Source organism: Strix aluco, chromosome 16 (assembly GCF_031877795.1).
Source record: "Strix aluco isolate bStrAlu1 chromosome 16, bStrAlu1.hap1, whole genome shotgun sequence".
NCBI lineage: Eukaryota > Metazoa > Chordata > Aves > Strigiformes > Strigidae > Strix > Strix aluco.
This window is the reverse complement of record NC_133946.1, coordinates 8,101,445-8,115,197: the sequence shown is the minus strand read 5'-3', so window position 1 is coordinate 8,115,197 and position 13,753 is coordinate 8,101,445. Positions and strand designations below refer to the sequence as shown.

Genomic DNA, 13,753 nt, shown 5'->3' with positions numbered 1-13,753 from the left:
CATATATCTACTTCTCAACATTTTATCTTAAATTCAGACCTGCTTGTAGTTAGTTTGGCCCTTTCTCTCCTCTCCCATCATTCACTGTGGACACAATTTCCTGCGTTTTTTTCATTTTGTTCTGTTCAGCAGACCATCTTGCCTCACCTCTTAAATGAACTAGAAAGGGCTGATGGGGACTGATTGCAGAATCCCTTGGTCGTCAACCATAAGAGGCTAGTGTAAAGCGATGGAAGCAGACACCCACTATCTTGAGGGGTAAATAGTACGCATATATGACACCCCTATTTTCTGGCAGGATAAATGCCAGCTAAGGGATGAGCAGTGATGCTTAATCTGTACTCCTGCTAACCAGTTTGACTAACCAACCTAGTCCATGTAGTCTAGTTCTGTTTTTTCTAGTCCCACGTGCATTATAGGATCAGATACAAAATAAGCTTTACAGAAGCAGTTGCAAACAAGCTTGACTAGGTAACAGTGATAGACCTTTTTTCTTCTTCACTGGTTTGCTTTGATCTGCATTGTGTACACAATGAGTAGTTTATGATTTGCAGAAATTGCATTCTCAGGTGTTAGAGGAATCAGGTAATGATATTTCTCTAGTAATCTATCCAGCAGACTTTTCTTTTCTTTACATTTTCTTTGTCCTGAACTGATTTTTTTTTTTCAATTTCCACCAAGTCCAGTGCATTTTTGTGAAGATGGAGAAGGGTGGTTGGCAAGCTACAGTGATGGAAGCTCCAGATGTAGGGGAAGCAAGCAGCAATGGAGATATTTCAGGATGGAAATTTCCAAAGGGTAGATTTTTGGGGTTTCTCTCAAAACCAAATTCCACTTTCCTCTCAAATGTCTAGAGTGTTTGTTTCCAATAAACAAGATGAGTAATTTTTGGCTCCAGATTTAAAATGGGTGGGTGACATGTTTGTCCTTATCTAAGTTAATACGCATATTTAAGCTGACGCATGGGCTGGAGGGGCCTTAAGGCAGGAAGCGGTTGAGACTGCACTGATGGGCAGAGCACAGTGAGGTTGAAGTACTCTTTGAAATACTCTTTTTGTACAAAGTGCAGCGGCAAACTGCCAGGCAAATTACCTCAGTCTATCTTTAAGATAAGAGAAACAGAACTACCTCTGAAAGTGCCATTTGAAATAATTTACTTAAAATCCAGAGGAAGAGAAACTGCTTCTTTTTAAACTCATTAAAGGTGTTTTTCTTTAGATTATTTTTTGGTCACCTTAGAAAAATGTCAAAAGCAGGTTGCTCTTCTGATAAATACAGCAGAAGACAGACAGCCACAGAAAGCGACAGGTTTTAGGTGTTTTTTTTTTATAATAGCCTCTTGTTTCACATGGAAATCAAGTCCCTTCCAATTGTGTATAGCTTTGCTAAGTTTAAACATGCAGACCCATGGTAATTTCTTTTATCTTCTGGCCCGTATTTGTGCAGTTCAGCTTCCCAGTGCCTCTGGCTCTGTTTAGTTATGCTTCAGCTTTTGATTAAGTACTTACTTTCCTTACAATTCCCATCCATAATTTGAGTTCTTTACTGAAGATAAGATCCTTTATACTGTGCTTTGCTGTCTTTTGTGTCTGTTTTACTTTATTGTCTACTTCTGTTCCTGTCCTCCCTAGCTAAACACGGGCAGATTAGAGAAGGAACCTGCCTGATGCAGATACTGATGGCAGTGGGAGAAGGATGGGTCTGTGGCATGACACTGCATGGGAGAAGGAGTGGGAAAAGGGGAAACGGGCAGGATTCGTTGGGACCCCATTGTCCAAGAAGAGACTAAAATTGGTTAAGAAAACAAAGGAAGACAGAAAATGGCTGCTCAAGGGCCCTGGGATTGATAATCATTTAAACAAGAGAATGGGGACAGTGATGGGAGAGAGCACTGGTGGTGGGGCCAGACCGCAGGGAGGAAAAAATGGGTAAGGAAGTTCAGTCAAGAAGTCAGAGAGGAAAGCAAAGGAATATTCTGGGTCTGGGTGATGACCAGGACCACTTAGGAGTCTCTGAGGACATGGGCATGGGCCAAAACAAAATTAAGAAAGAAAGTAAATTAGATTAGAGGCTAGGAAGAAAAGGTGGACTGAGGCACAGATAGACAAGGTCACCAGACCTGGAAGCTGGTCTAAAAAGGGGAGCAAAATTTTTAAGCCGTGAGCCTGAGATTTGCTGGGTAAAGGGCTTGGGTTTAAGAACAGAAGCTTGTTACACAGCAAAGATGAGCAGTGTGAGCAGAAATGTTGGCTGGCAGAGGAAATAGAGGGTAGAGCGGGGGCCATTACGAAGTCACAGCAATCTGTCAGTCAGAACTGGGAACAGAAATTAAAATTCTGGTTCTCACCTTTGTGCTTGGTCACTGTCTTGCCACATGTCCTTTTCTTCCCCTCTTGCACTACTCCATGTGGAGGGATTTAGAAGCATAGGGCAACAGTAAGTTTTATTAGGTCACGTGGTCTCTATAGTGCATGCAAAAGTTCAGCTGTTTGATATAGCTTTTTTAATTCACTTTTTTAATTTAGGAAATTAAACATGCTAAATAATTGAGTCATGGTGCATTATTAAGGTTGTCTGCAAGATGGAATTAGCGCTCTTGCATATTAATTATGATACAGCCGTTAACTGCATGTTCTGATACATGTCTTTATCTTTGTACTTCTGGGTTTTTTTTACATTTTTGCATTTGATGTTGCCTAGAAGAACAGGATGACTTTTAGGAATTGAAATGTTCCTTCGTTCACTCTCAAGCTGTTTTTACATACCTTAGGTATCCATTCTTTATCGGCTTGTGATAGCATCAAACTGGTAATTATCTGTTCTAATACAGCTATTTCACCCAATAATCATATTTTCTGGTACAAAACTTGCATCAGATTTTCTTAGTGGAAGCAATTAGTCTGATATAGCAGAAATGATATAATACTGTGTGTTATCTGAGTAGTTTCTCCTCGTGCAAATTTAGGACTGAGAAATCATTTACAGTGTGCTGTTGTTAATACACTTGTTGCGGGTTTTTGGTTTTGGTTTTTTTGGTTACTTTAGTTTAAAGGAACTATTTAAAGGAACTGTCTTTTTAAACACACTGGCGTTAATGCAGACTATAGCAGAAATGTGAGACATTGTGCAGTCACCGCAGGGGAGAAATTATTTATTTATTTGTAGTTGGTGCTCACTGGTAATCAGCTGTAATGCCGATTAGATGTTCAGAAAGCCTGTTATATCCTAGAGGATCTGAGTCCAGACAGTGTGATGAAGAGTGCAGTGGCTGACCCACTGTACTGCTGGAGAGGAACAACGACTGGTGACTGACGAGTGACCTCTGAACATTGCCTTACAGAAATCAGGAATGGGAATCTAAAGGCCATCTTGGGCCTTTTCTTCAGTTTATCTCGATACAAGCAACAGCAACAGCAGCCACAGAAACAGCAACCACAACACCATCCGTCCCAGCAGCCTCCCTCCGTATCCCAGCAAGCAGGGCCTCCATCCCAGTGCCAGGTCGGGGTCCTGCAGCAGCAGGTACCAGCTTCACTCCAGACTCCGTGCCAACAGCCCCCGCAAGCTGCGCAGCATCAGTTCAAAGCACAACCAGAAATGCAGTCCAGGTGGGGAAATTTCCTTTAAGTTGTTTTTTTTGTTTTTTCATTATTTGTTTCATTCTTTTTTCTCTTCTTGTTCAAGGTTTTCAGAAGCCAAAGAAACTTCTTTCTGTAGTTCTGCTCTAGAATAGAGTGTGTTGGAAATTGACTTCACGCATTTGGAAATCAAAACAGATGTGCTTAAATATGTTCTCAGTGCTGGAAATATCCAGTCCTTTGGGTGTAAAATACCTGCTAGACAAAGTAACCACAGTATTTTATACGAAAGTTTTCCTCAGTATTCCTTTTGCTTCTTTCTGCTTGCAAACCACGTATATCATTGCCATTACAGAATATATACTTTGCGCATGTGAAAACCAACTTCGGTTCTCAGTTTACAAGAATTACAGTCCTCACTAAGAAGTGGAAGGCTCTGACAGGGGTAAAAGAAATAGAGCTCATCATGGCTGGTGACAGTCAAAATCGAATCTAGGCTTATTGGTCAAAAATAATATGCTGCTGGCTTATATGAAAAATAATTTTCACAATTGGTGTTTGTTGGCGCTCCTAGATCTGAATAAAGATAAATAGAAGGAGTCTTTGTCCCTTGAATGACTTTAATCCTAGGGTACTCCTTCCAGGTTAGAATAAAAGCAATTTATGAAGGCAGTATCACTGTGAATCCATGTACAGCATTCTGCTTGTCTGATCCTTCCACTGCTGAGAGAGTGAGGGATTTAGTGGGGATCAGTGGGCAGGAGTAAGGACTGAAGCTGTATTTGCACAATTACTGAAGTATGAAGGCTCTTTTTTTTTTTTTTTAAATATCTCAAATTGTTAAGGCTTATTTCTGCTAAAATAACACATATTAAGGTGAACAGTAGTTTAAGTGTTGCTTTATGAGGGATATAAACAGTTTAAATGAGGCCTTCCAAGTGAGACTACTGAGAGCTTATTTGGTTTTTGCTTATCTCTTCCTTCATAAATCATGCTCATTTTGGGTGTAAACAATATTTTCGTATAACTGAAAAACATAGTGTTGCTACAGCATCTATAAACTTGCACAGGACATAATTACTGGAAAACAAAGATGTATTTGAATGTATTTCTGCGACGTTTCTGTCAAAAACATGCAGAAGTGCATGGGACCATTTGAATATTGCTTTGATATTTTCAGTCCATTGTGTGGATTGTGCTGGGTTTCAAATAATTTAAAAATATCTAACGTGAAGGTCTTAAACGTCATGTTTTCTTACTACATACTAAAGTGAAATTGCTCAGATTGTGCAGAAAAATACATATAATAAAAGACTGGGAAAGTAAAGAGTAGTGAAGTTGGGGTTTGCATGCAGGATTGCACGTTCATTACTCTGTAAAAATTAATTCATTTCAGATTTTAGGAGTTTTCGCATAAAGTTATACTTAGGCAAGAAGCTTTTTTTTCCTGTGAAATTAATAAAAACTCTTCTTCCCTAAAACCAGTTAATAAATTCAGTGGCTAAATAAAAAAAAAAAGTTTCTTTGTTCAATGTTATCTTCCACTTTTTCTTTCCTGTCATACAGTGCATCTCCCAGGGACTCATCTCAAAGCAAAATCATCCGATTCACTCTTGGTCAGAAAAAGTCTTCTAGGTTAGCATTTCTTCATCTTCTGCAAAGCATGAATAATCCTTTTGCAGTATTTCTGGATGCATGTTTAGGGTTCCTGTTGAAAATAGTTTGTAACCAGGCATTTTACAAACAGCTGAAGCCTGGAAGTATTAGATGGATTTTAATTTTTTTGTTTTTTTTGAAGGCGTGGAATGCATTCTGGCCCGCAAGAAAATAATTTGGTTTTCTTGTCCTTATGAGCTTTTGCTTTTGAGAATGAAACATGGTTCTGGGAGTTCTCTCCCCACTGTACACATCTGTATTAGTTGTATTTAGATCTGCATTATTGAAACGACCAGTATCAGGCTGTTGTCTTAGCAGTAAGTGGAGCATCACGTGAACCATGCGAGCCTAAACAGCACTGTGTGGGTCTGTCTCATCAGAGCTGCACTCCCCAGTGCTCTGAGGCTGAGCACAGCTAATCTCCCTAAAAATGATTGATAGGTATTTCAGTCTGTTTTTTCCCTGAATCCCAGCATGACTTGCATGCCAGCTTGTATGACCATCTCATCTCAGTGATCATAAGGGTTGCTGTGTTCTTAATGTGGTTATTAATCATGTTTGCTTTTAGTACTATTATATATTAAAATGTTACAGTAGGAATTTTTATATAGTTATACATTGGTAAAGTATACTATACCATTTTTGCTAAGCTTGTGAACTATTAATTACAATTTTTATTCAGCTTGCCAAGTTTGTATACATTGTTAGTTCTGCTGTATAATTTGCATTTATTTACCCCATCTTGTTTCTTTTGTGACAACAGTGAAGGTCTGCAGTATAACCCCTGTTAAAACGTCCCATCTTTCCTTTTCATGTTCTCTCTTGATCATAATTATGGCTTGGTGATTCATACTTGCCTAGAAGAGGTGCTGAAGTGCAATAATGGAGAGTATTCTCCAAGCTCAGTACCTTGTCTCTCATAGCAAGAAGCTAGAAATGTCTCCCTGAACCTATTTTTTTTTTTCCCCTAGATTTCACAGGCACTGCTGTGAAATATCTTGGCCTAATACCAAAAGCAGGCGCTTAGAATCAGTCAGTAAACTACAGGGAGAAAAAAAGTCTAAGAGAAATGATACCTTCTTCGAGAGTGTTTTTAGCATGTATGTTTTTTATTCTCAGTATGTTTTTATTGGCAGTGACAATACTGACTTGAATCGAAAACGTGTCATTTCTCGAGTGGTCACATGGTTTGAGTAGCTTTATTTACTTCAAAATGTGACAGATTTGTAAAACCTGTGTGGGGACCCTTTTCTTACCCATCGGTACCAGAACATTATCCCTTCCCTCCTGCCCAGCCCTGCTAGAAATCTCCTCTCCCAGTACTGGGGGCTCTGGTAGCCTTCCTGCGGTGGTTGGCCCATACTCGCAATGTTTTATCACTGGGTAGAAACTTTCAGTGGAGGTATCTTGTGTGCCCTTCCTACCTGTAGGAAACCTAGCTCGTTTCCTATTAAGCAAAACAAACTCTTAATGAACTTTCTTGTCTTGGTGACTTCTAAGTTGTCAAGATCAGCGTTTGTCCCTGGTTTGCCTCTGCTTCTTCCCGTGTAGTCTCCTCTACAGTGGATGAAGCATCTCTGGGGTGTTCTCATTTACACCTTGCTGCAGTGATGAGTATGTACAACTTTCTAGCAACCCCCAGTGTTGAAAAAGGCTGGATAAATTGAGGGGTTAGTCGAAAAGGCTTCAGCAAAGTCAACCTCAGAACCATGATGTGCTGTGCCAGATCTGTGGTGGTTTGAGTTTGTAAATTAATTTTTGGTTTTGTATTTGAATGATGCCCTTATGTCTTACCCTCTTTTGAGCTTTGAAAGCATGTGCATGCAGCTGTTGACATTTTTTGCTCTTTCCCTTCACGTTTCTTTTCATATTTCCTATTTTTTTCACTAGTCTTGGATAAGTCAGTTTATTTAGGAAGCCCTGCCAGACTCCTTCCTGGCTTCTCTTCCTTCCCAGAGGCACAACGGTGATTTGGTCGGTTGCATCCCCATTCTCTCTGACAGCTGGGACTTCTTCCTTTTAACCTATTATTGGCACATGTTGTTTAAGACAGATTTTTGTGTTTTATATAAAGAAGTTTTAAAGAGATTCTACTGTACAGAAAATACAAAGATGGCAAAGAGCGGTCCCTTTCAGTCCTACTGTAGGTGACATGAAGTGGTTCTGTCTTAGTCTTTAAGGTGATGTCCTTGCTTTTCAAAACAGTGAGCTGTTTCACTAACTCTCATATGCGTTTTGAACAACTACCAAATCTTTCAATTGTTAATATTTCATCTATTTGGAATGTAGAAATAGTGCTCATTAGTTCACAAAATACAGTACAAACATGGAAACTTTATGTATGAACTTTGATTTTGAAGGACTCAAGCACACATCTTGTTCTAAGACATGATGTTAGTGGTTTTCCTAATTCTGTCGGGCTTTTTAGAAAAGTTTTCCACCTCCCCTTTCGCTTGAAAAGCATGAAAGCAATATCCCTCCCTGACTACTTACTCCAGAATCCTAACTACTTTTTTTTGTAGGTAAACAGCTAAATCTTGTAAATACAGGCTACGGTAAGGAAATGCTGGAAGAGATTGACCCAGTTTAAAACCAGAGGCTTATACCAGCTCACTGATAACGTGGTTGCCCTAAGAGGGGGTATTTAATCTTTGAGTGATTTTTATAGGCTCAAATAATTAAACCAAGTTAAAGTTTTGCTGGGCTTGGCTTTTAGGGTTTGTAGCTTTCAGAGCAGAGATGTGATGTGCTTCTCTACAAGGGAAAAGGCAGCCATGTTCTGTCTCATTGTTATTTCCAAAATAAGGGTAGCCCTTACATGTGCAGCATATAATAGTGACCAGCAATCTGGTTTAAGTACAGTAGTGTCTCAGTCTTAATCTTGTACCAGTGGTATTGCTCCACTGAATTTACTTGCAACTATTTCTGATTCAGAAGATTTATGACAAGTGACCATTAATTTCAGTTCAGGGTTTTTTTTCTGATGTAAAACAATTCAGACTGTAGCTTGTTTGACATATATTTTTCATCTAGGATGATTTTTTGATTTGTTCTTAGAGAATAACAAAGACCCTTATGAGTATACACTTGTGGTATTGATCCTTTTCTTTTCAGTTTATGCACGGTATTCCACAGTTTCATTCCCAGAGTGGTTTTTTAATATATTTAATCATACTGTAATTCTTTCATCAGACTTCCAGGCCCCACCACGAGGGTGTCCGCTGCAGGCAGTGAGGCCAAAGCTCGTGGTTCTATTAGTGCCAACAACCGTCGCAGCCAGAGCTTTAACAATTACGACAAATCTAAGCCTGGACTTCCCCCTCCAACACCAACAAGTAGCAATGACAGAGGTAAGCACTTGAGATTTGGGCATCCTCAGATTTTTCTTAATAGCAGCTTCGTTCGGGGGAAATTGAATTTTCCATTAAGCTCAAGAAGTTGTAAGGCTATCTCAAAGCTGTATGTTGTAAACATGACATTTACAATCCAAAAACCAGCTGGCTTTTCTTGAAAAAGCTATAGTCCTCCTTCAGTATAACTGAAGCTGTGACTTGCTGTCCTGAAGGTACATGCAAAAAATAACTTCAAGAAAAACTGGCGCTGGTGAAACATGTTTTTTTTTCATTTTGCTTCAAACACAGATGAGGGGGAGTGAATTAATCAAAAAATAAGACATTTTGATGAATAGTTTGACAGGAAAGGAAAATGACCACTAAAGATTTCTTGAGTGATTTTATATGATAAATAGTACCATTTGCTTTCCTTTCCTCCACTGTTGTGGAAGATCCTTTAAGTTACAGAAATACATGATTTAAATCTAATTTCAAGGATTGTCTGGCATAGGGTTTGAAGGCAGGAACATGTTATAGTTTTATAAATTTGCAGTGAAGCTGTGTCTCTGGGAGTGCATCAGAAATGCTAAGTACTGTGTTCTGTCTGAAATGGTGCTTTTTGAATGACATTTACTGACTTTGTGTCCATTCACTAAGATAGTAATCTGACAGCATTCATTAGCTTGACTTTGTAGCTCTGAGCTCTATAATGCAGCATTTACCATGGAGTTTTGGGGGATGTGGCTGGTGAGAACTGAGCAAATTAGTCTGATACAGTCAAATTGTTGGCGTAGGCTGGCAGCTAATTCTGTATCCTTAACAAAGTCATTGCGCTTACAAAGATAGATCAACACTGGGTTTCAGTGCAATCTTCTTGCAGTGACTTGGCAGTCGCACCCTTTAGGCTCAAGTCTCCATCTTGTCTGTGCATAACTTCTGTTAGCAGTAATGAGGATTTTGCTTGAGGGAAAAGTACTGGTCTGGTTCAACTTGCCTGTGGTTTTCGTGCTTGTTTCTTTTCAGGAAATTGTGTTTTTCCTTCTCTAGAAACTGTTGTCCTGTGACTGCATGTCATTAGGTTTTGGAGTGTTACCCCACGTAGCCATTAAAGCCCAAACCTCATCTTGTGACAATGGCAGTGGAGGGTCTTCAGCATCCTCCAGGGACATTCTGAATCACCCTGATCAGACCCTGTATAAGAAGAAAATTAAATTCACAGCTGAGTAATATAATTGTTGTCATTATATGATGATATAATGTATTAACATAACATACAAACAGATTAGCAACAGTCTACCTTGGTAAATCCATGATTACTATTTTAGAAGGCACACTATGTGAACAGTAATGATTTAACTGTAACATCAGCAATAGTCATCTCTAAACCTGAATTAGATCTGTCAGTTAAAAGAACAAGCTGACAAGTTATGGCATGAGCTAGAACTGTTGAAACCTTGTTTTGCTGTGTAATATCTCCCCAGTCTCCCTCTGTCTCCTCCTTGTCAATACTCTCCTCTTTTGCTTATCTCCCATAACTGCTGGATTGGGGAGACTCAGTGTGGGATGTCTCGTCCTGAAGCATAGGTTGGTTGTCTAGATGATCCCTACCTGCGCATGGGTGGTGTGCTCTTAGGTTGCATTGAAGAGATAACCTGAACTGTCATGTCTTTTTAACAGTTTACCAAGATTACTAAATAAGGAAAGTAAAGTACTGGTTTCACTCTTTAAAAAAAAAAAAGAAGAAGAAAAAAAAAGTCCTCACATACAGAGAAATAACAATAATTTGTCAACTAAGTAACTTAAATATCAACTGCTTTTAGGCAGACAGTTCTGTGAACCCTCATTCTTCATTGTAATCCATCTCTTCAGAAAGATAAACTGGTTGCTGAAGAAGCCTACAAGATCATCTGCTTCCTATGAATATTACAAATGACTGGAAGAAACGGGGTTGGTTTTTAGGTTGACAGCCTACATAAGTTGCATTAAATACTGAGAACTTTGCTGTGGTCAAAATTTCCAGTCATAAGTTATGGTCTTAAAAAAAAATAATGAGGGCTTATGTAAGTTGAACTTGAACTTTACTTAAAAATATAATCATGACACAAAGTTGGTCTGCATCCATGAGAAACAAAAGTAGTTGGTCTGACAAATTTTTGGCTTATTTTAAGTTAATTGTAATGTTGCCAGACAAAGTTTATTGTCAGAATACTAAGACAATTCAAGTTTTCTGACCCATATCCTGTATTTTGCCTAAGGAAATGAGACCTACATGACCATGTCGTGTGCTAGTCTTGGTAAGTTTTCATCTCTTTACCCAGTACTAGCTACGTTGCATATTTCTGGCAAAGGAAATGGGAGAAAGAGAAATCTTCCTGTTTCAGGAGACTGTTTTGGCACGAGTGGTCACTTTGTGATGGAAGGTAGCTTTCAGTGTCTTCTGTTTGAATCATTTCTTACAAAGTAGGTTGTCATTTTCAGCTTTTATTAATTTGTGGCCTTTCCCTCCAAATGTGAATTGTCTTGTTAGTCAATCGTCTGTGTCTTGTGGCAATGAAAGTGGATTAATTGAAACAGAATACATCAGAAATGAAAAAGACAGTAAATGGAGCGTGGAGGAATAGCTAGCTGCTGGAAAATAAATAACCTAGATTTTTTGAAAGATTCCATTAATCAATTAATGATGAGGCCACTGGTTTCCTAGAAATCTAGGGGAAAGGATTTACGTAACGTCAAAAACAGTTACACTGTTGTATAAAAATAACAGATTCTTGGATGTATGTACATGTTTGTTGTGAGATGCATATGTACTCTTAGCAAAGGAGCACACATAAAGAGATGCGAACCTCACTTCCCCACAGCTTACGTTGTGTTTTCAGTATTTTATTTTGCTTTCTCAGTCTTCGCATCTTTGCATGCTGTCTGAAACCAGTTTCAAGATGTGGAGAAGAGATACGTCTTCTCTAGTAGGGATCACTTAGACACCTACTTCAGTCCTGTGGACGCCTTCTTTGAGGTTAGGGCATGATAGGTTTAACTTGCCTTTTGGAGTTAGCCCTGCAGTTTATATGCGAAATTCCCTTCAAACTTACAGGGATTTCAGTGCCCTCATTCCTCACATCATGGAATGGTAACACGCTGTGGTACATTTTTTTATTTATTGTCACAGTGATTAGCCATTTATAATTGCAGTAACATTCTAGGCAGGGTATTTTAATGTGTGTAATTGCTGTTGCAGGCTCTTTTTTCTTAAGAAAAATGCAGTTGAAGTCTAATTGCATTTTTAGATTGTGGGGAAATAATGAGCCGCTCAGGCTTGTGATTTTTTTTGTGTCATCATAATCCCTTCATACAATCAGAGCCTTTTAATTCACTTCTGAATTGTCAGAGTTATTTAGTCCATGCATATGTAAGTATACTTTTGATTTACTTTCTTGCCCTTTAATATCCTTTGGCACCACAAGCATACTATAGCATGAAAAGCATCAGCCACTCCCAAGGTCACTACAGAACTCATCTAAATTATCAAAAACATTTCTGTGGAATGTAAAGAGGCAAATAAGCTTTGCATTTCTATGCCTGTATGTAAATTATTAGTTATCAGTTATCTTGAGGCTCCACATTACCATGTCCTTCCAATTGTCCAATATGATCATCAAATAAAAAATAGCCAAAATTTTATCTGCATGTGCAATTTAGAATAAAGAAATCTAATTTTTTGTCCATGGCAAGGAGGAGCAGAACTGTGTCCTAGGTAGTATCAAGAATGAAACTTAAATATTGAAGCATGCAACTTCAGTAAAGACGTTGATAGAGTAGATTTTCTCACTAATTTAGTTCAGTGTTTTGCTTAGCTACACCTGGTGGAGAGTCTTTTGGAACATGCTTTGAAAGCAGTCTGCCGTTCTGAGAAATGATGGGTATTTTTGACTAGCTCTGAACACCCTCATATATCCACTGTCTTCACTGATCTTCAGGCGTTCCTTTTTCATTTTGCAGTCTCAAAAGTCTGGTAACATTGTATGGGAATATTCTGATTATGACTTCCTGATTTGGATCCACAGTCTATAAAATCCCTGAACTTATGAAGCTATAGGAAACATCAACTTAATACACCATCTCTGGTATGTTTATGAAGTGATATAGTAATGTGACAGACTTACATCCTTTCTTTTTATTTTTTTCTTCTACTTTGTTCCTGTTATTTTATTTAAAATAATCCTACAGAGGGCAGTAGAAGTCTGTGGGAAAAATGGCACTTTGCCTTTGGATTGAATGTTAAGTAAAATGTCAAGAGGAAAAGAGCACTACCAGACTTTGACCATTTCCACGTGAGATCAGAGGAAATGTTTTATCATTAAGATTTGTGAAGAAGGCAGTGCTAATAATGTCAGGTTTCTCTTAAATAGGTAGTATTAGAAAAAAAGGAGGAAAAAAAATATATGCATACAGATTAATGCACTCAGATTAAATGAATAACTGTTTTAATAGCAGTGTTCTTGCAGACTTACTTGATGCCAGTCTCATTAGAGGGTTCTGAAACCTGATCGTGCTGACTCAGCTATAATCTGAGCTCTGCATGTCTTGATTTTCAGATATGGATATACTATAGGGGCAGGAGAGTAAGAAAAGCATGTGCCCCTCTGGTTGATGCTCCTTTTGTTTTATTTCTTTCAAATTTGGGGCAATCCCTTTTAACTTGGAACGCAGAATATATTTGATCACTGTCTTTTAATATTTAAAGGGTAGTCACTGTAGTCACAATGATGCGTGGTGACAGGACAAGAGGCAATGGGCACAAGTTCCTTTAGGGGAATTTCTGTCTGGCAATAAGAATAAAATTCTTTGCCACGAGAAGAATTAAACATTGGAGAATTTTGTCCAAAGTGGTGGAATCTCCCTTGCTGGAGGTACTCAGGACTTGCTTTGACAGAGCCCTGGATGACCTCATTCAAGCGAAGGCTGGAAGGAATGATCTCCAGAGGTTTCTTCCTGGACTGTCCTATGATTTCTACAATTGAAATGTATGGTTAGTTTCTTAGAGTGTTAAAAGTACACTGGACACTATCTAAACAGTTATCAGTGATTTATTCCAGGGACTCTGTGGAGGGAAAATAAAGGCAAAGCAAAACTGAAGTGTGCTTCAGGACTGATAGTTCTGCCTGTTAAGAAAAATATATAATATTTTAT

At 38.6% G+C, this 13,753-nt stretch overlaps 1 protein-coding gene across 5 annotated transcripts in view; it reads left to right on the top strand.

Moving 5' to 3' along the window:
* Window positions 1-13,753, top strand: part of NAV2 (neuron navigator 2) — a 423,664-nt gene that overhangs the window by 282,685 nt on the left and 127,226 nt on the right. For 3 of the 5 annotated variants that reach the window (XM_074841833.1, XM_074841829.1, XM_074841827.1), the window contains exons 5-7: window positions 3,341-3,608; window positions 5,145-5,213; window positions 8,427-8,584. In XM_074841833.1, coding sequence (XP_074697934.1) covers window positions 3,341-3,608; window positions 5,145-5,213; window positions 8,427-8,584 — 495 coding nt within the window. The remainder of the gene's footprint in view (window positions 1-3,340; window positions 3,609-5,144; window positions 5,214-8,426; window positions 8,585-13,753) is intronic. The other 2 variants (XM_074841830.1, XM_074841828.1) reach the window with 1 other exon arrangement.